This window comes from Vitis vinifera, chromosome 11, assembly GCF_030704535.1.
Source record: "Vitis vinifera cultivar Pinot Noir 40024 chromosome 11, ASM3070453v1".
In the NCBI taxonomy this organism is placed as follows: Eukaryota; Viridiplantae; Streptophyta; class Magnoliopsida; order Vitales; family Vitaceae; genus Vitis; species Vitis vinifera.
Window position 1 is genome coordinate 19,030,189 of NC_081815.1, and position 23,649 is coordinate 19,053,837.

The 23,649-nt window shown below is 30.0% G+C and overlaps 1 protein-coding gene across 1 annotated transcript; it reads right to left on the bottom strand.

The window, feature by feature from the left end:
- Positions 1–7,453: 7,453 nt before the first annotated feature.
- LOC100259802 (uncharacterized) lies at positions 7,454–7,840 on the bottom strand. Its single transcript, XM_003633166.3, has one exon. It carries the CDS (start codon positions 7,838–7,840, stop codon positions 7,454–7,456), a length of 387 nt encoding a protein of 128 aa, XP_003633214.1.
- Between the last annotated feature and the right edge of the window lie 15,809 nt (positions 7,841–23,649).

A 23,649-nucleotide genomic window follows, 5' to 3' on the forward strand; every position in this document is an offset into this window, starting at 1 on the left:
TCTCTCGAAAACCCCATGTCCTAATTTAACTTTTAATCCCAGAAATTCCATTATCTGCCTAAATGTTATTTTCAGTAGTTAGAATTCTTATCCCCTATCTATTTATTTATTTAAGGTCCAACTCTTCAAAAATTTAATGTCCTAATTTAATTTTTAATCCTAAAAATTCCACTACTCACTTTCTATTCGTTTAAAATATTGTTTCCATTAAGTAGCATTATTATTCCATATTATCTATTTAATCTAATCGTTAAAGTTCAATTCATCAGACCCCGACTTCCAAATCTAATTTCCAACCTCAAAAACTCCGTCGTCCATATATCGCCATTTAATGATTATTCTCGTTATTAATGCTATCTCATCCACTTGCTTATTCAGTTATTCATATACCAAAGATCTCATCTCTAAATAAATTCTTAAGTTTTCAATCTCTAAATTCACATCGTCAAATCTCTAAAATTCCATCTTTCGCAATTATTTACCTAAACTTTGTTACTTCACCATCGTTATTATTCCATCCCTTTACTTATTCACTCATCCACTTATCGCCTCATTTAAAATCCCGAACTCTCAAATCATTTTCAAAGTTTTCAACCTCGTTCAAATTTAATTTCTAAAAATTCTCATTCCCGCATTTAATTCCTGAAAGTCCAATCTTCAAATAAACTCTAAAATCCCAATTTTCTTTAAATAACTTTCGAGACTCCAATTTTTCAAATGAATTTCAAAAATCCGACTTTCTCTCAAATAGCTTAATTCCATTCTGGTCTTCAAACAATCTTCTGCTCCTCTTGTTTTTAATAAGCATGAACGAATTTTTCGTAATTCCAAACAATGGAATTTATGGGATTAATTCATGTAAAATAAACGGGTTTTGGTGGGGGCCCCACATATGTGACTGATCGATTATTGACTAATAAATCGATTTGATTATGATACATGTTTGATTATCCTGCTCTCTGACATGCATGCTAGAAATTATTCCTAAATTGTGCACTAACCCCTCTATTGATAGCGCATGGTGGATCGTTGCCCAGGTATGTACCCATTTTCCCTCTAATCGTTGTATATGCATGTCTCGATTCTCACATGTGCATGATCACTCTGAGTATTCATTGATTCCCTCATCAATTGCCATGATTGCTTCATTTTATTAGTAGAGACCCGTTTTTAGGGACTTAGAGGGGTGCTAGGGTCTTTACCGTACCTTCCTGATAAGTAACCTGACCTCCGAACCCGATCCGGTTTTTCATAAACCATCTTTTCCAAAACAAGGAGTCACACTTAGGGTTTTTCTTTCTTATTTTGTTTACCCTTTAAAAATAAAACAAAAATAAGTGGCGACTCCAAGTCATTTTCAAACAATAAATAAAATCAATTTTTCAAATAAAAATCGAGCTCGCTATCGAGTGGGAAACGCATGAGCCGAAATGCGGGGTCCACAGCTTGGTTTGGTTTAATTTTTTGATAAAAACCCGATCGATTCAATCTTTGTTACACATCAGATTTTATCAATTCAATCATTTTTTTCAATATTCAACACAAACAACCTTATTTACTAATTTTGGGACTTAACCTAAGTGTATATTTACAAGGACTAAATATTTTGATGGTTTTAGGGTCTTAGTTAGATGTACAAATAATATGGACCAAGTTGTAATGATTTCACTAACTCTATAAGATTGGATGTAAATCTAAAAACAGATATAGAATGTACAACTAACCTTGGACCAAAAACAAATTTAGCTTGTGGAAAGCACAAAAGAAAAAAATAATAATATAATGTTTGGTTCTTGAAAATTTTGAAGGAAAATGTAAGAGAAAGAGAAGGAAAAAAGTGATGAAAAATAAAATTTTAATTTAAAATTAATAAATTATTTTTACAAGTTTCTTCAAATTTATTTAACTTTTTTTTCTCTTTTATATAAAAATTAAATAATTTGAAAATGCATAAATTTTGAATTAATTTTACTTATATTAGATTTTTTTTTCAATTCTTTTTATGAAAAATTAAACACTATTTTTTTTTTTTTGTTAAGTGATTAAAATACATCCATTTTCTCTTTTTTCACACATCAGCAAACAAAAATGTTTAACAATGCCCTTATTTTTTTTCTATCTTTTCACTTTTCTTGTCCTTCATTTTCTTCTCCAAGTTCTATGCATAATCTTAGTTTCCAAGGAAAAAAAGGCTTTTCTTGCTTTAATAAAAGCTATTTCTTTTGTCCTTCATTTTCTTCTCCAAGAACTATGGATAATCTTGGTTTCCAAGGAAAAAAAGGGCTTTTCTTGCTTTAATAAAAGCTAAAAGCTATTTCTTTTGCCCTCAAATAAACTTACCCTTCTTCAATCTCTGTCCTCTAACTTTTGACTTTTGAGACAAATATAGTAATCTATATTCAACTTGGTTTGATTTTTTCCACTTTAAAACTAGCTTGTAAAAGGAGAAATCCTTTTCCCATGAAGTCAGGCAACCAACCACTCAAAGAACAGTACTTAATTTTCTATTCACCAAATCTTAGAAGCACTTTAGCAAAAATTAATAATAATTGTCTGCAAACGGAGACAAAAGTCAAAGAGCCTTAAGAGTTGTTGCACAGAGTTCTTGTTCCAGTTAGGACTTTTCTTTTTACCAACATTCAAGCCAAGAGGCAATAAGAAAAGCTAGGGTTGGGCCCATTTGTCTAATTCTTAATTGGGAAAAAACCAGAGGATGCTATTACATTAAGGAGGAGCAGGTTCACCTAATCAACTCTTTGCAAAAATTTAGATTTCATATTGGCCTTTGGGATTTGAGAGCTCAAGGGTTGTAAACAATGGAAGTTCTTCTTTCTCTTCATTTGTAAATGTAGATTTTAAGCAGAACCGTATAAATCATTTCGTGTTTCGTGTTTTTTGGTTTCATTTTTTTTACTTTTTTCTCCCTATTATTATTATTTGTTGTATTTTTCACAACAAAATGGTATTATAGTACAAATTATTAGACCTAAAATGGAAGAAACATATTTTTTTTATGACATGTTAAGATGCATGCTTATTGGTTCAACAAGGATTGTCCAAAGCATTGAAAGGTAGAAAGACTCTACTAATAATGAAAAAAATCCCAACATTAGATAATCCAATAGATATGATGACTAAGCTAATTCATACAGTAAAATTCAAAGCATTATTTGGACTTAATTGATGTTGGTAGCACTTGAAGGCCCTTTATAAGTGTGCAAGCAAAGTAACATGGAAGAATTTAGAGTTTATTCGATAATTTCAAATATTGAGAATTTGAGTTAAGGTGAAAATTATTAGAAAATGTCTTAAATTCTATTTTTGAGTAAATTTGAAAGTCATCTGTAATTTCCTAATACGATATATTTTTGTGAGGGAATTTCCAATGAATATAAAGAAAATATATTATTATGAAATCTTTTTTAGGATTTTGTATGTTTTAACAATTATACAATTAGTTTTCTATATAGAATCTTGCAATGTAATCACGAAAAGATTTTAACTAAAAGTGAGTCTCTTTTTGGGTATAATTGAGACTTTGTAATTTAAGATTTTTAAGATTGTAATCTACTTTAACAATTGTAGAAGTTCTTTTCCTCTTTACTCATGAATATATGTTTTTAGTTTCCATTTTTTCACTCTTTTTTTTTCCTCCTCTGTGGATAAAAAATTTATTATGTATCTTATGGAAACACTCTTAAATGAATTTTACTTTATTGTGATTAAGAGTTCGTTTGATAGTGATTCTAAAAAATGTTTTTAATATTCTTAATATTCTAAATTTTTTATCATTCAAGTGTTAAAAATACTAAAAACGCTTTCTCCAATCATTCCCAAACACACTCTAAAATTTCAATGCAAAGGAATCTGACGTCATTATTTTCAATTTTTGTAATAGTGAAATATCACCTATTTTGGTTAGTAAGAAATGCCCTAATTCAATTATTTTTCTTATCATGATTTACAGATTATGTTTTAGTAACTACGTCAGATTGATGAGCAAAGAGAATGTTATCAAACACTATCTATATTGGCAGCTGCCCTCTGCATGGAAATATTATTAGTACTGTATCTAAAGGGAGCCTCACTTGACTCTCTACAATCACAGGAATGATGATATACTTAACATTATTAGAGATCGACAATTCTAACTTGACTGCTAGTGGGTGAGTTTCTTAGGGCTCTTTTAACATTATTGAAAAGGAAAAGTGTATACACCAGAAAGAGTGATAACTATTCTCAATCAAAGATGCTAACCCCAAAGGATCCAAACCTTATTGATAGCTCCCGTAGTGTTTTTTCAATTTAGTTTCAATCTAAGGTGGTGTTTATTTATTTTGGCTTTTTATTGAAAATAATTTATTTTCAGAATTTAGGTCATTTGTTTTTCTACTTTTTCATAACTTATTATAAACTTTTTACTAAATAAAAAAAAATCAAAATATGTAACTTTTTCTAAATAGAAAAAATAACATATTGATTTTTTTTTACTTTTTAATATTTAATAGAAATAAAATACTATAAAAACAAACAACTTAACATTTAACACTATTAAGTATTAAAGTTCTATTTATAATTAAGTAAAAAAACAAACACCATTTAAGCCTTTTTCTGCTATGATTTTATTGTTTTTTTTTTATGAAAAACCAAAAAAAAACAAAAGAAGACTTCATGCTTTAACCGGGAGGATCTCTTTCTATCCCAGCCCGTTTGGCCAAGGGTGAGTACAAATTCTGACGTTTGAAGTGAGTAGGGGTGTAGCAGATTCATGCACGTCGAATACAGATGCAGTTGGACGAGTAGTCGCGGATTCACAGTGCCGGTTAAAAAGCCAGTCTTAGGGTTCCTTCGCAGGTCCCATCTTCACCAGCGGCTTTTTATGCGCAGCATATCGAGACCGAGTTGATGGTACCAGTGAACCGTCGAAGGTATCAAAGGTGTTAGGTCCTATAATGAATGGATCCGAATCCGCTTGGTCAACTTTTTCCATTGCGGCTTGCTCTGATGCATTCTATCTGATAGTAAGGTGTGTGGATACTTAAGCCTTTAGTGTCCATAGCCTATAGAGTAAGGCACTTACTCCTGCTCCTGGACAAAACACTTCTTATTCTTCACCTGAGCTAAAAAAAGGTTTGAAATCTACTCAATCAACCAAATTAAACTACATGCATTCCTCATTGAAATAACCATCACCAAGTATAGAATGTATTACAAAGTGCACAATTCAAAATTTTCATCTCATGCTTGTGTGTTGAAATCTACACAACACATACAAGAATTATAAGAACAAAGGAAATTAAGAAGCAGCAGACATCCCATATGTGACACTGCTCAAAAGTGATGTTAAATACATCCCACTTTTTTCTTTTCACACCCACAAAACCAAGATATTTGACCATGCTCTTTTTTTTTTCTTTCTTCTCTATGCCTTTCAACTTTTCTTTTCCTTCCAAGAACTAGGTATAATCTTAGTTTCGAAGAAAAGAAAAGAAAGAAGAAGAAGCTACTTTTCTTGCTTTAATAAAAGCTATTTCTTTTGCTCTCAAATCAACTCATCTTTCTCCCATCTTTAGCATTAACTTTTGACTTTTGAGACGAATATAGGAATCTCTATATCCACTTGGTCTGATTTTTTCCCCTTTAGAACTAACTTGTAAAACGAGTGAACCCTTTTCCCATCAAATCAAGCATCTAACCATTCAAATAACAGTTCTTAATTTTCGATTCACCACATCTTAGAAGCACTTTAGCAAAAATTAATAATAATTGTCTGCAAACAAGAGACAAAAGACAAAGGGCGCGCCTTAACAGTTGTTGCACAGAGTTCGTATTCCAATTGGACTTTTCTTTTTACCAACATTCAAGCCAATACTAGGATAAGGCAACAAGAACAGTCAGGGTTAGCCCATTTGACCAATTCTTCATTGGGAGAAAACTAGAGGGTGCTGTTACATTCAGGAGGAGCAGGTTCACCCAATCAACTCTTTGCGAAAATTTAGATTTCATATTCATGCTGAATTTGAGGTTTTACCAAAATATTCTTTTTAAACTTTTTATAAAGTTATTTAGACATGACCATGGTTCAGAATAAATTTCATTAAAATCTTAGAGTATGTTTAGTAATGGTTTTGAATTTTCAGTTCTTGAAAATAAAAATAAAAATAGTTTTTCTACAAGGATGATAAATATCTGAAAGTTTTTTAAATTATATATATATATATGTAGGAAAAAAAAAAACCCTTTCTGATATTTAAGTTCATTAACATTAACTATTATAAAAATTATTACCAAACAAACCCTTATTTAGAATTTCTGTCCCTTAAAAAATATTTTTTATTGAAACTTTACTTAGTTGTGATTAAGAACTCACCAATTTTGATTGGTGAGTAAGAAATGTCCTACTCATTAATTTTATCAACAAACTACACGAAACCAAATAGTTATTTGTACATCTAACTATTTGAAGTGATTCATTTCATACTAGGGCCAATATATGAATGAGGACTACTGTTACATCCCTACCTAACTACTCTAGCTCAGTTGAAAGATCCTTAACTGTTTTTTTTTTTTTTTTTTGTTAAATATCATTTTTCTTATCTTGATTTTCAATTTTTTTATTAGTAACTACATCAGATTCATAGGCTAATAGAATGTGATCAGATATTATTTATATTGGTAAGTGGCAACTGCCCTTTGCATGGGAATTATTATCGTAGCTTAAAGGAGCCTCATTTAACTCTCTGCAACCATAGGAATGAATAAGATACACCTAACATAATAGAGATTAATAATTCTAAATTGACTAGTAGTGCTTGAGTTTCTTAGCCCTCTTTTAACATTAATGAAAAGCAAAAGTTCGTACACCAGAAAGAGTGATAACTATACCCATTCAAAGACTCTTCAGGTCTAGATTATTTGAATCCAGTTTTCCTTTCCCATCTGCCAAACATGGCAGATCTAAAACCTAAATTTAGATTGAACATGACCCACAAGATAGAAAGAACAAAAAAAGGGTTTGAAATTTTCTCGATCAACCAAATTATACCAACTCCATTACTCATTGAAATACCCATCACCAAATATAGAATGTATCAGTATTACAAAGTGAACAATTCAAAAGTTTCATTTCATGCTTCTGTTGTTGAAATCTATACAACACATACAAGACTGAGAATAAGGGAAAGAAGCAGCAAACATCCTGGTTGATCCCTATCAAACAATCCCAAAACCAGGAAAAATGAAAAAAAAGAAGAAAAAAACCCAGAATCCAAATTACAAAAGAAAGAAGAAGAATGAAAGAATTGATGATTATACAAAAGTGCTGCAAATTTGTAAAGGAGATCCTCTTAAAAAAACACAGGCTCCAAGTTTCACCAACAGTCATGAATCTTTGTCGTCTCTCTTATCATAGGGAAACCTCACAAATTTGCCAATCAAATGAACCAAAAAATCATCATGGGGACGTTGTTGTTGAATCAGAGCTGTTGCCCTTGCAGTACCTGAGCTCCAATGAAACCTGTCTCTCCATCTGGAGCTGTCGATAGAAATTCGCTATGAAATCTTCAGCTCTCTTATCAACATCCTCTTCGCATGGGCCGCTGATCGTCCTCTGAATCCCCCGCGACGAACCGGGCTGATCTTCTGAGTCGGTATCTTCAGTGCAACCCCTCAAGCCAGGCCTGTCATTGAAGCTGAATCTTCTTGTATCGGAAGAAGTGCGGAGCATGGAGGCGACATGCCATCTATGGATGCCAAAGTTGAGCAGGAAGCCCACTTTTTTCACTGCCCTCCTCAGGCGGCTGAGCAGTGATGATTTGTTGTTGCGTTTGGGCATACTCATCTTGGAGAATTGAATGAAGGAATGGATGATTGAATATTGAAAGTTGGGCAGATGTGGATGAGACGCTCTCTATATATAGAGAGACAGACAGAGGGTGGAGAGAGACGTCTCAAAGAAGCTCAAGCATTTGACGTCGAAGAAGTTGCTAGGTAATGGAGACGAAAAAAAGGAAAACCGTGTTACAGATGACAGCTATACTTACGTGGGAATATTGTAGCTGGAATATTAGAAGCCATGGTCAACACTTTGATCAATTCTTCATTAGTACACTGAGATTAATATTTCACAAAAAAAAAAAAAAAAACCAGTTGATAGGAGGTTACTGGGCATGGAAATTGTTTTTGAAAAATAATTTTTTAAAATTTTATTTTCAATTATTCTTTATATTTATATAATTATTTTTTAAAACAATTCTAAAAAAAAAATTAAAATAACAAAAAATGTTATTAAAAACTATTTCCTATTTTTAAAATAAAAAAAATCATTTTTTTTAAATAAAAAACAATTTTTGAAAAAAAAAAATTAGTCATCCATTTTTGAAAATAATTTTCTCTTTTTCATAATAGAAAAGTGTTCTTTAACTCAAAAAACATATTGGGCAAACTTTGAGTGAAAAACAATTTTTTAAAGAATTTCTTCTATATTTAACAATAAATTAAAAATATTTCCAATTGTTTTTCGAAAAATGCTCTTAACAATGATTCAAATATAAATAGTAATTTGAACACTTTTATATTATAAATATACTGAAGTGGATTTTTACTAACAAATCAACAAAAAAATTATTTTCTATATTTGAGTTCTCGATTATTTTTTAAGAACTATTTTAAAAAAGATTGTATATATTATAATTTCCAGCATGTTTATTTTTTTTGTCAAAAGAAGTGTAATGCTTAAGTTTTACTTGCCCACTAGATCTTATTTTTTATAAATTACAGGATGGTTTTTTGGTCAAAGATGTGTAATGATTAAATTTTATTTGGTGTCAACTGATAGTAATCCTAATGATTAAATTCCATCTCAGAAGTTGATCATGTGAGTAATTTCTTAGCCAATAATGCAAAGTGTTTTGAAGTTTTCTACCAATTCATGTTTCCCCATTCACCACATAATTGATTTAGTCATTAATTCCCACCTAATCATTATGGAAGATTTTTTTTCTTTCCTTTTTAAATTCTAACAAAACCTCTTTGTAATTATTAAAGTCCTACCTTAGCCTTAGGATATTTTAATTAAAATAAAGAGATTTAGGGCAGCAAATATGGGTTGAATACTTCTAGAAAAGTTTAGATATTTTCTTAGGATGATTATCATAATCTCCTTTTTTTTCAAACATTTCGGGTTTCATGGTTTATTTTAAAAGGAAAAACTATAGATGGTAGAGATTTATCTTGAAAATATAATAATTTTAAAAATGATTTAAAAATGTAAGTGTTAAATGATTTTAATAAATTTTAATAGTAATTTTAATATTTAAGAGTTTATATATTTTATATAAGAGTTATTATTATTATTACTATTATTATTATATAGAAAGGGCATCTAAAGATCATCAATGTCTTTAGTAATGCTTTTAATTGAAATATTTTTTAGTGAAAGTGTTTTTCTAAATATTTTTAATCAAAGTGTTTTTAGGATAATCACATATGAAGTATTTCTTCAAAAAATGTTGTTAGCCCAAGGGTTCTCCTAATCGGGTTTTGATGATAACAAATCATGATTAAGTGACTAATTTGTTTAATGGTTAAGAATCTTAGGAATAAACTCGAAAATTCATCAAATGACCAAATTGATACAAGATCGAGACGCTTAGAAGACTTGTGATCATAGGAAAATAATGTAAGATGAATGCATGAGTACACCTAGGATTTTTACACCTTTCATGCAACTTAGAAAACTTGGTTTATTCTTTAAAACTTTGATTTCATTAAAACCCGAGTTTTTAACTAATGTACCTTAGGCAAAATGTTTTATAATTGACTTAATAATTCACCTAAAGACATTGCATAAGTGTTAGAAAAGAAAGGAATTAAAAAAATAGGTTTTCGGGCAAAAAAGGCTCAACTGGTCGAGGCTATTGCCAACCGGCTCAACTGGTTGAGGAACCGGTCAATCGGTTGTGCTCGTCCGGTCGAGAACCGGTCGAGGAATGCCAAAAACTTTCTCTCTCTCCCAGTGGCATTTTCTTCCCGGTCGAGATGATTCTCTTCCCGGTCGAGACAACGGTAACCTGTCATGCATTAAATGTTCCAACAGCTAGTGAACCGGCCGACCCCTAACTCGACTAGACGAGGTTAACTTTTACTATTTTTGACTCCCTGAGCTTAGAAACCTATAAATTGAGAGGTCCACTTCATTTATTGACAAGAGAACACTTGCATTCAATAGTCTACCTACCTGCTCTTGATCAAAAAGCTCTCATTTCTTTCATAGTGCATTAAATCACCACTTGCATATCCTTTGGTGCACTCTTGTGTGTCATCCTAGCTTTTTCTTGTATTTGAGCTATCCTTAAGCTAGGTTGAGGGATTATTTCTTGTAAAAATCTGAGTGTTAAAGTCTTCAAGAGGTTTGAATCTTGAAGAGATTGTGTAAGAGGTCATTGGAACCGAAATCTAAGTGTAAGAAGATTGGAAGCTTGGTTAAAGCTTCAAATTAGTAGAACCTTCACTCGGTTAGGAGATTGAGGAGAGTGGACGTAGGCAAGGAAATGTCGAACCACTTTTAATACTGTAAGTGATTTTTCAAAATTTTAAAAGTATTTCTTAAATTTTTATTCCAGTGAGTTCAGGGATTATAGTCTGGTAAAGATAGAGAGACTTATATATTATTCTATAAGCTATTCCATAGGTATGTGTACATAGTTGTTATTCTTTTCCTTTCCTCTCCTCCTCTTCCAAATACAATAGTCCCTTTAGTCGAATTAGGATTTTATTTATTTTTACTAAATGAGGAAGTTGTTTTATATAGTAGGTTTTTATCCTTTTTTGGTTCCAAGGTTTTATTTCGTGGGCTTTGGTAAACTCTTTGACTCACACTCGTATAAGGTTTTCAAAATAGCTGATAAGATCTTGCTCTCTGTAGAAGGAAGAACAACAAAGCGAAAAGGCTATACGAGTTTTGATAAAGGGAAAGAGTGTGGTTAGGAACGAGGAAAGGGTCTTCCTTTTAGTATTCATTTTCGACATTATGTATTCCACAGTGAATTTCTTCTTCCATCATTTAAAGGGGCCCTAATCTCGAGGATCCCCTTCGAACTGATTGAGATAACCAAGCCTCAAACTCTGGTCACCTCCCTCCTCCTTTGTCTTAGTGTTGAGATACCCATCCAGCCAGGTACGGTATTTCCACCTTCAGCCGACTCTTCTTACGAATCGCTTAAATAGGAAAGAAAGCCTTCTTTATGGTGACAAAAAAAACAGTCTAACTAAAGACGTTTAGCCTTCAAAATCAGTACCGATTGACCAATTCATCTTTTTATGGTATGGAGATGACTTCTAAACTCTTTTGGATTACCCGAATAAAGTCAGCATGGGTGGGGAAAGCTGCCGAGATTAAGAGAAAATCCGTTGGGAGAAAAAATCAAGTTAAAAAGAGAAGACGGCGTAGGAGTCTCAGTAGAGCCAAAGAGAATGCGTCAAAAGGAGCATAGAGCATAGTGGAGTCACGGAGCGGTAATGCGAGCGACGAGCGTAGTTGCTTAGCTTGGCTTGCCTTTTGATAGAGATCCAGGTCCCAAGTCCAATTGCTTATTTGTTTGAATGCGAGTGCGAGTTCGCCGACTACTGGATACTGGAATTCTCTGTGTGTGTTGGTTCAATGCTTAGAAAGAAGGATCGGACATGAAAGGAAAAGTTTTCTCTCTCACAGTACAAGAATAGTTGTCTCTTCACTTCCCCGGATTGCTACCCCAGTTTGTCTTTAAGACTTGTGATTGAGTGGGTTTGCCTCTCATCCTAAGTTCCTGTTTTCAAGACAGCATAAACCAGTGCTGATCGGATAGAAAGGAGTTAAGCAGTCAGTTGAAGTAAGAGAGTTGCTGGTTTTTTGGCTTTTGCTTTGCATCTGCTGGGTTTAAAGTGGCAAACCTAGCTTTAGAACTCTCAACAAAGAGTCCCATCTGATTGAACGGAAGAAGTCCATCTGTAACCCTATGCTCGAGTTGACCTAGCGCAATATCTCTCCCCTTACGGTGGAAAAACTGTTGTTGGTGGAAGCTCCACAATATAGTAAATCACTTCGTCAGCTTCAAAAACTCAATCTGCCTCTCTCCCCTCCGCTCTGGCTAACAATCAGAATCGCCTGATCCTTCTCGTGCTCCTACTCTCCTTTCTCTATCCCCCCGAAAGAGGCAGGCGTCGAATCGAATGACTATGCTTAAACTCGCATGCCCTTCTCGAAACAGGTTACGGGATTCTTCAGTCTCTAGCCTATGGTCGTAGGTCTCCGGTCCTGCCCCTCCTTCCTTTCCTTTTCTGACTTACGACCAGCAAACACCTCTCGAGGGAGCTCCAGATGTAAACTTCTACAATAGAGAAAACATATTCACTTTCAGTCCAATTTTTGGAGAGAAATTCAAATGATAAATCGAGTCCCATTCTTTAAGATGGGTATAAATAAGGTAAAGGATTGTCGTAAGTACTCAAAGGGACGGTTACGGGAGTAGCTAAAATTGGGTAAGATTTTTAGCTGGGACGTGGTAGCTCATTCGCCCTTCACTCGGTCACGAGATTCTATTGTGTTTCCGAGGCCCAAAATCTTGAAGACAGTTATGAAGATGCTGATAAAGGGATGCTCCTAGTAACCGAGTGTCTAGTTCGGTTGGTGATTAGTTCACCCGCTTGCTCGCTTCCAACACAAGCACGCTATCTTTTCTTCGCCCTCTACCACAAGGACCGGTTCCCTCAAGGGGTAACTAAAACACCATCGGTGCATTACAAACTTTTATCAAAGAACCAACGGTGTTATGACTTGATATCTCAAACCATAAAGATATAAAAAGGTCATGTAACAAGGGGCCAAGCGTACCTCCTGTTCAGGAACAAGATAAGAGGGCAGAAGCACTACACTTGTCGTACGTACTAGTGTGCCCATTAGTTAGATAAAAGTTCTTTATCCATGTATGCTTTCAATTAAAAAGGTAGACACAACAAATATGTTTCATACATCTCTGTTTTGTGCATTTGATTTTATGTTTCTACCTGAGAATGCTAACAAAAGCAAAGCAAATGGTCGCAACGATTCTACTTGTTGCGGCTCACGAAGCTCCCCTAAACAAGCTACGGAGTGGTATGGGCCGATATTATTAATATTGGTCGGACCCGAAAAGGTGTAAACCTTGAAGGGCCACCATAACCCCAAGTCTCATTCCCGAAATTTCACCAAGCTCTTAAACTAATTCGTCCGAAGATACTCGACCTTAAACCATCCGATAAAGAGGACTAGCATAAAGATTCAATTAGTATAAAATTAAAGAATTATATATATTTAAAGCTTACCTACTAAGAACAAAAGAACGAGAACCAGAAGGGTCCCAAGTTAAGCATCCATTAGCAGAAGAAGGCAAATAAGGATTACTGCCAAAGAGCCGATAGCCAATCGGGGCAGAACTAATGCCAATAAAGAAACAGAAAAAAAAAAAAAAAAGGACACAAACTCCCCTGGCATAGAAACAACAAAAACCTAATTGAAAATGAAACATGTTCAAAAACACTTTTTTAATTAAAATTCTTCTTGTATTACTATCAAGCAGACTTAAAATGTCAATATATTTTTTCAAATTTGTTATGTTTTTTGTTTGTTAATTTAAAATTTTAAAAATTTTAAAAAATATCAAATATTCATTAATTCATAAAAATATTCAATTAAGAAAATAGGGGAAAAATCCTCAAATTCTTTTATTTGTTTTATGATGAAAATTCTTTCTTCAATTGTACTCTTTTTTCTTTTTTCCTTTTTTCTTTGTTGGCCTTTATTTTCTTTCCTTCTTAATATGTTTTCAAATTAAATCTGAAACAGTATCTGCTTTGGAATATGCTCTTTCAATAGGCAAGAAATTGACCAAAAAATAAAAAAAGAAAGAAAAGAAAAATTATTTGACCAACATATGGAATGTTCAAAGAAGCAAATGAAAGCAGGCCACGTGGTCAAATAAGATAACGTTAACGTTAAGAGACTTGTGCACCAAGTTCACATCAATGGGCAAAGGTGGACTTGATTTATAGTTTGATCTACTATTAACCACATGGTGCACATGGGCTTTAAGTAGGGTTTAAGGCCCCACAAGTTTTAATATGATTCCAAGCTTCATAACCTATCATTTTTTACATTTAGTATTAATTTTTGGTTAGTGAATTCATATATTAAAATGGGTTCGTGCATGCAAGAATGAAAGGAATTAAAAACTAAGATTGAGTTTGATGGAACCGGCGTCTATTGAGTTCATGGATTAAGCAAAAGGTGTGATTACGATATATATATATATATATATATATATATATATATATTATAAAAACTTAGCTTGCAAGTAAATTGAAAATCTTGAAAAATATGCCAATAATTTAAGATTCCAAGCCAAGACCAACATTGAAAAAGGGGCGGAAATTAAGGGAATATTCCCTTAATTATATAAATATATATATAATTTAAGTTTATTGATCAAGAAAAAGGTACGATTAGGACATATATTTTAAAAACTTAGCTTGCAAGTAAATTGGAAATCCTAAAAAAGTATGTAAAGATTGCAATTGCATGGAAACTGAATTAAATGAGGAAAAATATCAAGAAAAAGGGGAAATTAAGGAAATATCCCATTTTTCTAACTTAATTTGACAAGAAAATATATATATATATATATATATATATATATATATATATATATATATATATATATATATATATATATATATATATATAATTTACCTTATATTCTTAAAAACTAATATCAAAATTTTAATTTTAAATATTTTGAAAAATCTATAATGATAAAATAAGCATGTTATTTTTTTTTTAAATACAATAATAATAATAATAATAATAATGTGTCTCCCCACATGACTTAAACTCAAATTTATTGTATTTTTTTTACTTTTTTCTTAAAATTTCTCTAAACTATCCACCAATCAAGACTAAAAATTGGGAAATTTAAAATATTGGAGAATTGATAAAAATAGATAAAAAGTTTATATTAGAATCATTAATTTTCTTCGGGGTTTTAAAATTTTTATTATTATTATTATTATTATTATTATTATTATTATTATTATTATTATTATTTTATATATACTTTATGACAAATCATCTTGTGACACGTGGACAAGAGGATGCAAAAAGAAGTATATAGTGATAGGTGGTGGTCTCTTGGACGGCTGCAGCCAACAATGGGACCATCTGTCAAATAAAACTTAGTGTGATCATCAAAAATTGATTTTTTTTTTTCATGGAAAAAGAAATTTCAATTTTTTTTTTCTCCCTTTCCTCAATTTAAAAAAAAAAAATTAGTTTCTTAATTATTTGAAATATTGTTTCTAATATTTGAACGTAAATAAGAGAACGTTTATTTTAATATGTATAATTTTAAAACAAAAAGAATTAATTCCATATGTATAATTTTGACACGAAAAGGATTAATTGCTAACTTGATTGATTGATACGCAAAAGCCTCTTTTAATTTCTTTTCAATTTTTATTAAATGAATACATCAGACTTATACTACTTGCACATCAACCTGATAATAAAAAAAAAAATTGATAGAGAAAATAATAAGAGTGATGAATTTCATTTTAAGAAGAATTTAAATATTTATTTTATGTTTTTTACTGCAATAAATTTTTTAGAAAATAATTAAATATTTGCAATTAATCACCCCCTAAATCTCATGAACAAGTGAAAGGTAACATTTATGATAACTAGTGCTTGTAGGTAGGCGAATGTGAGTTGTGGTTGAATGGGCTGAAAATCGGGCCCAATGGCCCAAATACAGGCCCAACTTAGCCCAATCTTTGGATCTGGTCCTGCGCCCAACCCAATTATGCCAGGGCCTCAGCCTGGGAGAAAGCCCAAGCCCAGGAGCCCTAGTTGGATTGGCTTGGGCCTGTCTGAGGTTGGCCTAAAGTCCCACGCCCAGAGTCCTAGACCACCCAAAATGAAGCAGTGTTTCGTGCACAAAAAAAAAACCAATGGAAGTATTCCCACGTTTTTCCTGGGATCCAAACAAATGAACGTTATATATATGAAAATTTCAAGAAAATATTGATGAAATTTATGGGAATTAGAGTTTATGCGTTTGTTTTTCATAGTTTTCAATTGTAGACTCAAGTGTTTATTTATGTGGATCAAAATAATCTTAGATACTTTTAGAAAATTTTACAAAGTTACTAAAAAGTAGTTTGTTAGTAATTTTATGAAATGTTTTTAATATTTTTATCACTTAAAAATTTATATCATTCAAGTGTTAAAAATATTCCTTTGTAGGACTTTCTTTTTCTTCTTCTTAATTGCTAAAAACGTTTTCTAAAACCATTGTCAAACGGATTCTAAGTTTATTGAGTCATATCTCAATTTTTCAAATTAAAGAGATTTGAACCATTTCCAATTTTCAAATACGAGATGAAATTTAGGCTATGTTTGGTTCTCATAAAATTTGAGGGAAAATACAAGAGAAAGAAAATATAAAAGAAAAATAAAAGAAAATAAAAAATAAAGGAAAATAAAAAATGAATTAAAAGTTGATAAATTATTTTTTTTTATTACTTCAAACTCATTTTATTTATTTTAACTCATCAATATAAAAATTAAATAATTTTAAAATACATAAATTTTTAATTAGTTTTAATTATATTTGAATTTCTTTTATATTTTTTATAGGACAAATAAACATAAAAAAATCATTTTTCTTTACATTTTTTTTTATTCCTTAGTATTTTCTGAATCAAATATAACCTTAGAATATTCTAATAAGTTTAATGCTTTTAATAGTTTTTGGAGATTGATCTATAAAATAATTAAATTCCACAATGATGTGGTGGCCCAATTATTAATCTATTATAGGGGAGATGGTCAAGTCCAGTAGGCAAATGGCATGGGAGTGACACATGATCAATACTCAGTCAACTTATCAATGGTTCTCCTTGGGTGGCTGGGGACTGGCAGACCAAAATTTTGAAGTCAGGGGCCCATGTTCTTTGAAGATGATGTAGCTGTGTTGACTTTACAACATATGCCAAAATAATAAATAATTTTATTTATTTTAAATTATTAATATAAAGGTTAAAAATACATAAGTTTTTAATTAAATTTAATTTTTTTTTTTTTTTAGTATTTTTTGGAATCAAACATAAGTAAAAAAAATGTGGAAAAAGTTAAACTAATCATTTATGCCCCACAGAGTTATAATGTGTGGTCAGCGTCTCATTCCAAATTTCACTCCAAATACTGATGCGACTGCAAATCCGTAGGCCGTCCAAACTGACTTCGTTGACCAGCTGTTTAATTATGACGAGACTCAAAAGTGAGAAAAATAAATTAAAATAAAAAAGTAAAAAAAAAATGGAGAAATTTGGAGATGAAAGTAGCTCGAACCAAGTTTTTTTGTATTTATCCAAAAATTTAATCGAAATAGCGGCCCCACAGAAAAGAAAACGAGGGCTGCTTTTATTTACTTTTTATTTATTTATATATTTTTATAAAATTCAAACGTTGATATTTTCTTTTTCTTTTTTTTAATATTTTCATTCACCGTTAAAGATTATAGTTTTGTTTATTCATTTGACCATGCTGGTCTCATTACATGGACTCCCATCTTTTTAAAAGCCAACGTTTTGCTTGTGCTAAATTGCTAGTTGAATGGTAAGGTTGGAAAAGGTTCTATCATCTATGTGCCAACTGCATAGTCCTATTTGAATTTGGTAGGTGTGACTTTTCTTTTTATTTATTTTTATTTTGGCATTATTCATTTTTTTGGGTACATGTGAATAGTTTTTGAGTTTTTAGTTTCCATAATTTTAGAAATAATTAAAATTAGCATTGTATGATTGGCCTTGAGAATTATATTTATTTATTTATTTTTATCTGTTTTTTGAGGATTGTTTTAAAAAATAATTATATAAAAATGGATAATAATTATAAATAGAGAATTATGGATAAAATTTATTTTTAAAATATATTTAAAAATATAAAAAATAGATGAAAATAAATATTTATATACTTTTAAATTATTTCCATCAGTTTTTACAGGGTGGAACCAGCTAATGCTTAAGGAGAGCATATGCCCCCCTAAAGTTTGTCTCTATGCCAACCCCACCCGGCTCTCTGCCCTCCAATTTAGGTTTCCTCTGACATAAATTTAATTTTTATTAAAAAAGATGTTTATGCAAAAATTGAGTATTACCCTTCATAACAAATTTTTTAATGCTTGGAATCATGGTTTGTCTCTTTGTAGCCCTGAAAAGCCTCAAGATTCGATATAAACGAAGGAACATCAATCTCCAATGCAAAAATTGAGAGCCACAGGATGCACCAAACCAGAGGAAAATAGGTACACCAACCCCACTTGTGGCCCACCTTCTGCCCAAATGTCGACATCAAATGCATTAATAGTGGTGTGGCATCATTGACAGGTAGAGACAACATGACTCTGCCCATATATATTTTACATAAAAAACCAATTCATCAAATGTCAAAACCTACCAACGGTTGGTGAGATTGCCAAACATGTGTATGATTCAATGGTAGTTTTCATGCCACTTTCTGTTTTGTGGGCTAGGGATATAGTCTCCTATTTACTCATATTTTCTAGGGCAAGAATTTTGGGGTGATTTGGAAGTAGGATGGATTTCATATCTAGTTAATTTGAATATTTAGAGGGTGTTTGATAAATCAAATTAAATGACTTAAAAAGTGACTTAATGATTTAATGATATTTGTTTTTTTTGTTGAATAGAAAAAGTCAAAATAGACTCGGTTTTAATTATGTAGATTGATATTAATAGATTATTTTTAATAAAATAAAAAAAGTAAAATATTTTGATTTTTTTATTCAAAAAAAAAAACGAACACCATCTTTACTTCAGTCTCAATTTTTTTTCTAATAAACATACTTTAGATTTAAGTAAAAATGAATTAATTATTTTGATTTAATAACTAAAGTCATTTTTAACTTTAAGTTATAATATTAAATTATTTTAACAAATATTTTTATTTTATTTAATAATTTAAATTGAGTCATTAAATCACTTTAAATCATTATGTTGATGTATCAAATACCCTTGTGATGTTTGTTTTTTGGTTGAATAAAAGAAGGTAAAATATTTTATTTTTTCTATTTAGTTAAAAGTAATATATTGATATCAACCATATAATTAAAGTGAACTTATTATCGATAAGTTTAATTTAGTTATGTTGGTTGATATTTATAGGTTACTTCTACCTTAATAAAAAAAAGTCAAATATTTTAATTTTTTCTATTCAACCAAAAAATAAACACCACCTAGTTTTTATTTCAATAATTTATGTATGTTTTAAAACTATATTAATTTGAGATTATTTGGGGTTGGTGAATCTTGACTTTACTTTTAATTCAATTATTTCTAATAGTTTATGTTTTTAAGTAGTTATTTATTTGATTGGATTTATAACTTATTTGCTAGTGATTCCCAAGGAGTTGGAAGCTATTTCAAATGATTGAAAACATTTTTCTTATAAAAATGAGATAGTTGACAAAGTTCTAAAAATCTAATATTGACCTAGGTAGCAATTTGATTGATTTACTTATTTATTTTTTAAAAATACTCTTTTATTATATTACATATTACTAAAATATTAATTTAGTTTATTTTTATATACTAACTATTTAAAAACCTTTTGTGAAATAAGTTGTAAGAAACATGTTATGAATTAAAAATGTAATTATTATAATTTCTCTCAAATAAGTACTTAATCTATTTTTTATATATTAAATAACTTTGAAAGTATTAATAAAGCTAATGAAAATTTTAATTTTTTTTATTTGTTGCATACATTGATAGCATAGAGGACTACAAAAATGAATGTGGTACCCAAGTGGATGGGTAAATATATCATCATAATAAATACTAATATAAGGAAAATCATTTTTCTTTTGATTTTTGAGTAAAAATAATATATTTTAAAAAAATTATTAAATAAATATTCGATCAAAATAATTCTCAAATTAGTACATTTCAGTCACTTAAACTATTGGATTGTAAAGTCTAATTCAATTTTGTCGTGCTTTGCCTAGTCAATTCATAGGATTGAGCTCATTTATGTGATGATTGATGAATTTATCTTTATTATATATTTAGCTCTTTTATATTAAGGGTTTTGTTTTTAGAGAATATAATTGTAATTAAGAGATTTTTTTTTAAAGTTTCATTATCGTAACTTTTTCTTTTTTTTCTGATTAGTGGATTATTAAATGTTGGTGCATTACATGAACGTAGGGATCACATTAATCATCAAATCATATTAAAATTATCATCTTTTTATTTTTATTTCCTATTTGTAGAGACATCCACGTTATCTAACATTTTTCTTATATTTGGAGTTAATGACTATTATTTTATTTTAAAAATATATATAAAATTATAGTCGATGATTATATTTTTAAATTTATTCTTAAAATTATAATATCAACTACGGTTTTGAGTTTAAATTTAAAGTTATAATTAGTAATTAAATATTGATCATTATAAAAAAAAAAATCAAAACCGTATGTAGCAATTACAATTTTGTGACGTGGATATCCACGCATTTGTATGGAAATTATTTTGGGAATGGATTTGCTTTATGGAATTTCTTTTAAATAAATTATTTTTACTCAACTCGATTTCATTTACAATTGTTGTCATACCCTTTCCTAGTAGGCTATGTTTGGTTCCCAGAAAATTTGAAGGAAAACGTAAGGGAAAGAAAATACAAAGGAAAAGTAGAAAGAAAGAAAAAGTGAAGAAAAATAAAAAAAAATAGATTAAAAGTTGATAAATTATTTTTTTTGTTACTTCAAACTCATTTTATTTATTTTAACTCATTAATATAAAGATTAAATAATTTAAAAATATATAAGCTTTTAATTAGTTTTAATTATATTTGATTTTCTTTGATATTTTTCATATGACAACTAAACATGAAAAAATCATTTTTCTTTGCATTTTTTTTCTTTTCTTAGTATTTTCCGGGAACCAAACATAACCTTAGTGTCTTGAAATCATCTGCTTTTAACTATGACTAGACCAACGTGTGGACATGAAACTTTGGTAAAATAAAATTAGGTATATATTGGAGAAATAAACAAAAGTATTATGTACATCCACAACTCTCGAGTATAATGCATTGAAAAATGCATAGTATCTTGTATGAAAATAGCCACTAGCCAACGACCAACATATCATACAAGAAGTAAAATAAGATTAGGTATTTATTGGAAGTATAAATAAAAATATATTGAAAATTAGTGGCAGCCATTAATTGAGAGTTGTGGCACTAGCCCATATAAAAATTTATCTTTGTATTTTGAAATTTTCGAGAATAATGTTTGGACCACAACATGGACAAATTCAATTTTATCCTTGTCTTAAATCTAAGTAGAAAATCATGAATTTCCCAACTAGGCAAGGAGGCTTTTTACCTTTTCATTATGACATAAATCTTACAACTCATTAACATTGTACTAATGACATATTAAATTATCGATCATTATTCGACAAAAGGGCATCAAACCAAATGTTCACAATCTAAAACTGAGAGGAAAAAATGAAAATTGTTTTGATTCAAAATTTAAAGATCAAGAGTATGACTAATAATAGTTTTAGGAAACGTTTTTAATTCTTTTATATTTTAAAATTTTTATTATTTAAATCTTAATAAAATTAAAAACAATTTTTAAGATTAGTACTTACATCACTCTAATTTTACTCATCTTATTTTAAAATTTGATTAAAATTTTATCAAATATCTTTTATATTTTATAGAAAATTGAAGATTAATAAAAATGATAGATAAATTATGTGATGAAATTTTAAATTAACAGGAATTAAATAAATTTAGGTGGGTGGAAGATTAATGAAATTTTAAATTAATTTACATATTCTACTTTATTACTCACCCAAAAAGCTCTGACAACAAAATTATGAAAAGATATGGAGGTACCAATCCCATCTTGAAGCGATCGGCCGTCTGTCTCAGCCAAGCATCTCCTTAATGGAAGTACTTGTGTACCATGATGGAAAGCAAGTTAAAAAGGAACCCAAACATTTTTTATATTTTACGTCTATCAAAATATTCTTCGTTTTATGAGTTATTAACATACATTTCCTTGCTATCATTCATTAAATCCTTGATAAAAGTTTAGGCAACGATTTAATACATCTATCCTTTTATGGGGCTACTTTGCATTTTTTTTTTTTTTGTGTGTGTTTTTGGTATTAATTTCCAAAATTACTTGAAAGCTTACATTCAAAATCACTAACTCTGTTTGAAAATTGTTTTGAATAACAATTTCCTCTTCTTTTTTTTTATTTTAAAAAAAGTATATATATGGAAATACATTTACTTATCAATTGTTCTCAAAACAAGTTTTTGAGAACTATCTCTAAAATAAGATGTTAATTATTTTAAGTTGCTTTTACTTGATTTATTTGCTAATTATTTTTAAAAATAATGATAAAAATATAAAAAATGATTGAAAATAACTTTTAGAAAATATTTAAAAATACAAAAAAAATATTTTTTAAAATTATTTTTGAGAATTAATATAAAAAACTTTCTTAAAGAAGGGAAATACAAGTTTTTAATTCATCTCTTTATGAGTTGTCGTTCTTTTCATCCTTTTTTGTTTTATTTTTGGGCATTTCCATATATACTTGAAATACTTACACGCTTAAATAACCATGATTTAAAAAATCGGACCAGATCGATCGGTCACTCTTTCAGTCCGATTCTATCAATTGGTCCAAAAATAGGTTAAATTGGAATCGGACCCATTGAATTGACGGTCCAACCAATGAATTGGACGAACCGGATGGTTCAATTAATTAATTTTTTTTTTATAAATTTTTACCATATCAAAATGACGCTATTTTGGAGGATATAAAAACACCTTAACCCCTCATTCTTCATCTGAATCAAAGGTGAATAAGCTGCCACCCCCCAACGAGTTGCAACACCCATGCCAGCTCCCATCGGCGGTCTCCTCGACTGTTACACTGCCTGCCCGGCCCAAAACCCGTTGCACCTCCCCTCCCCACCCTCCCTTGGTGGTCAAAGCGCCCCTCCGGAAAACCCGACTGTGTGCGCCTTTCGACTCTGCCTAGTAGCTATAAGTTGATATTTTAAAATTTATTTTTTCTATTTTATATTTAATAATTTTAATGCGTTTTTTTATTATGATATTATGTTTAATATTCAATTTTTATAATTTTTTTGTTTATTTATTAGTCTTCAGGTAGTGTGCATGGGAGATTGGGAGCTCCAATTGATAAAGTAAAAAATGCATTTTATATGGATTTACATGGATAGTATAAAATTTGATTTAATGTCTTTTATATGGATTTACATGGATGATATGAAATATGATTTAATGCCTTTTATATGGATTTGCATGGATAATATGAGATATGATTTAATGGTAAAATTAAAAACATTACAATTTTAAATAAATTTCTGATTTTAAAATAAGTTTTTTATTCAAAAATAAATATTAAAATTGTGATTTTAATTTAAATTTCTAATTTGAAACTAATTTTCTGATTTTTAAATAATATATAAATTATTATTTTTATAATTATTTTAAATTT

Bases quoted from the DNA above. Each gene is read 5' to 3' on its own strand.
- LOC100259802 (XM_003633166.3), bottom strand. From the start codon at position 7,840: ATGAGTATGCCCAAACGCAACAACAAATCATCACTGCTCAGCCGCCTG.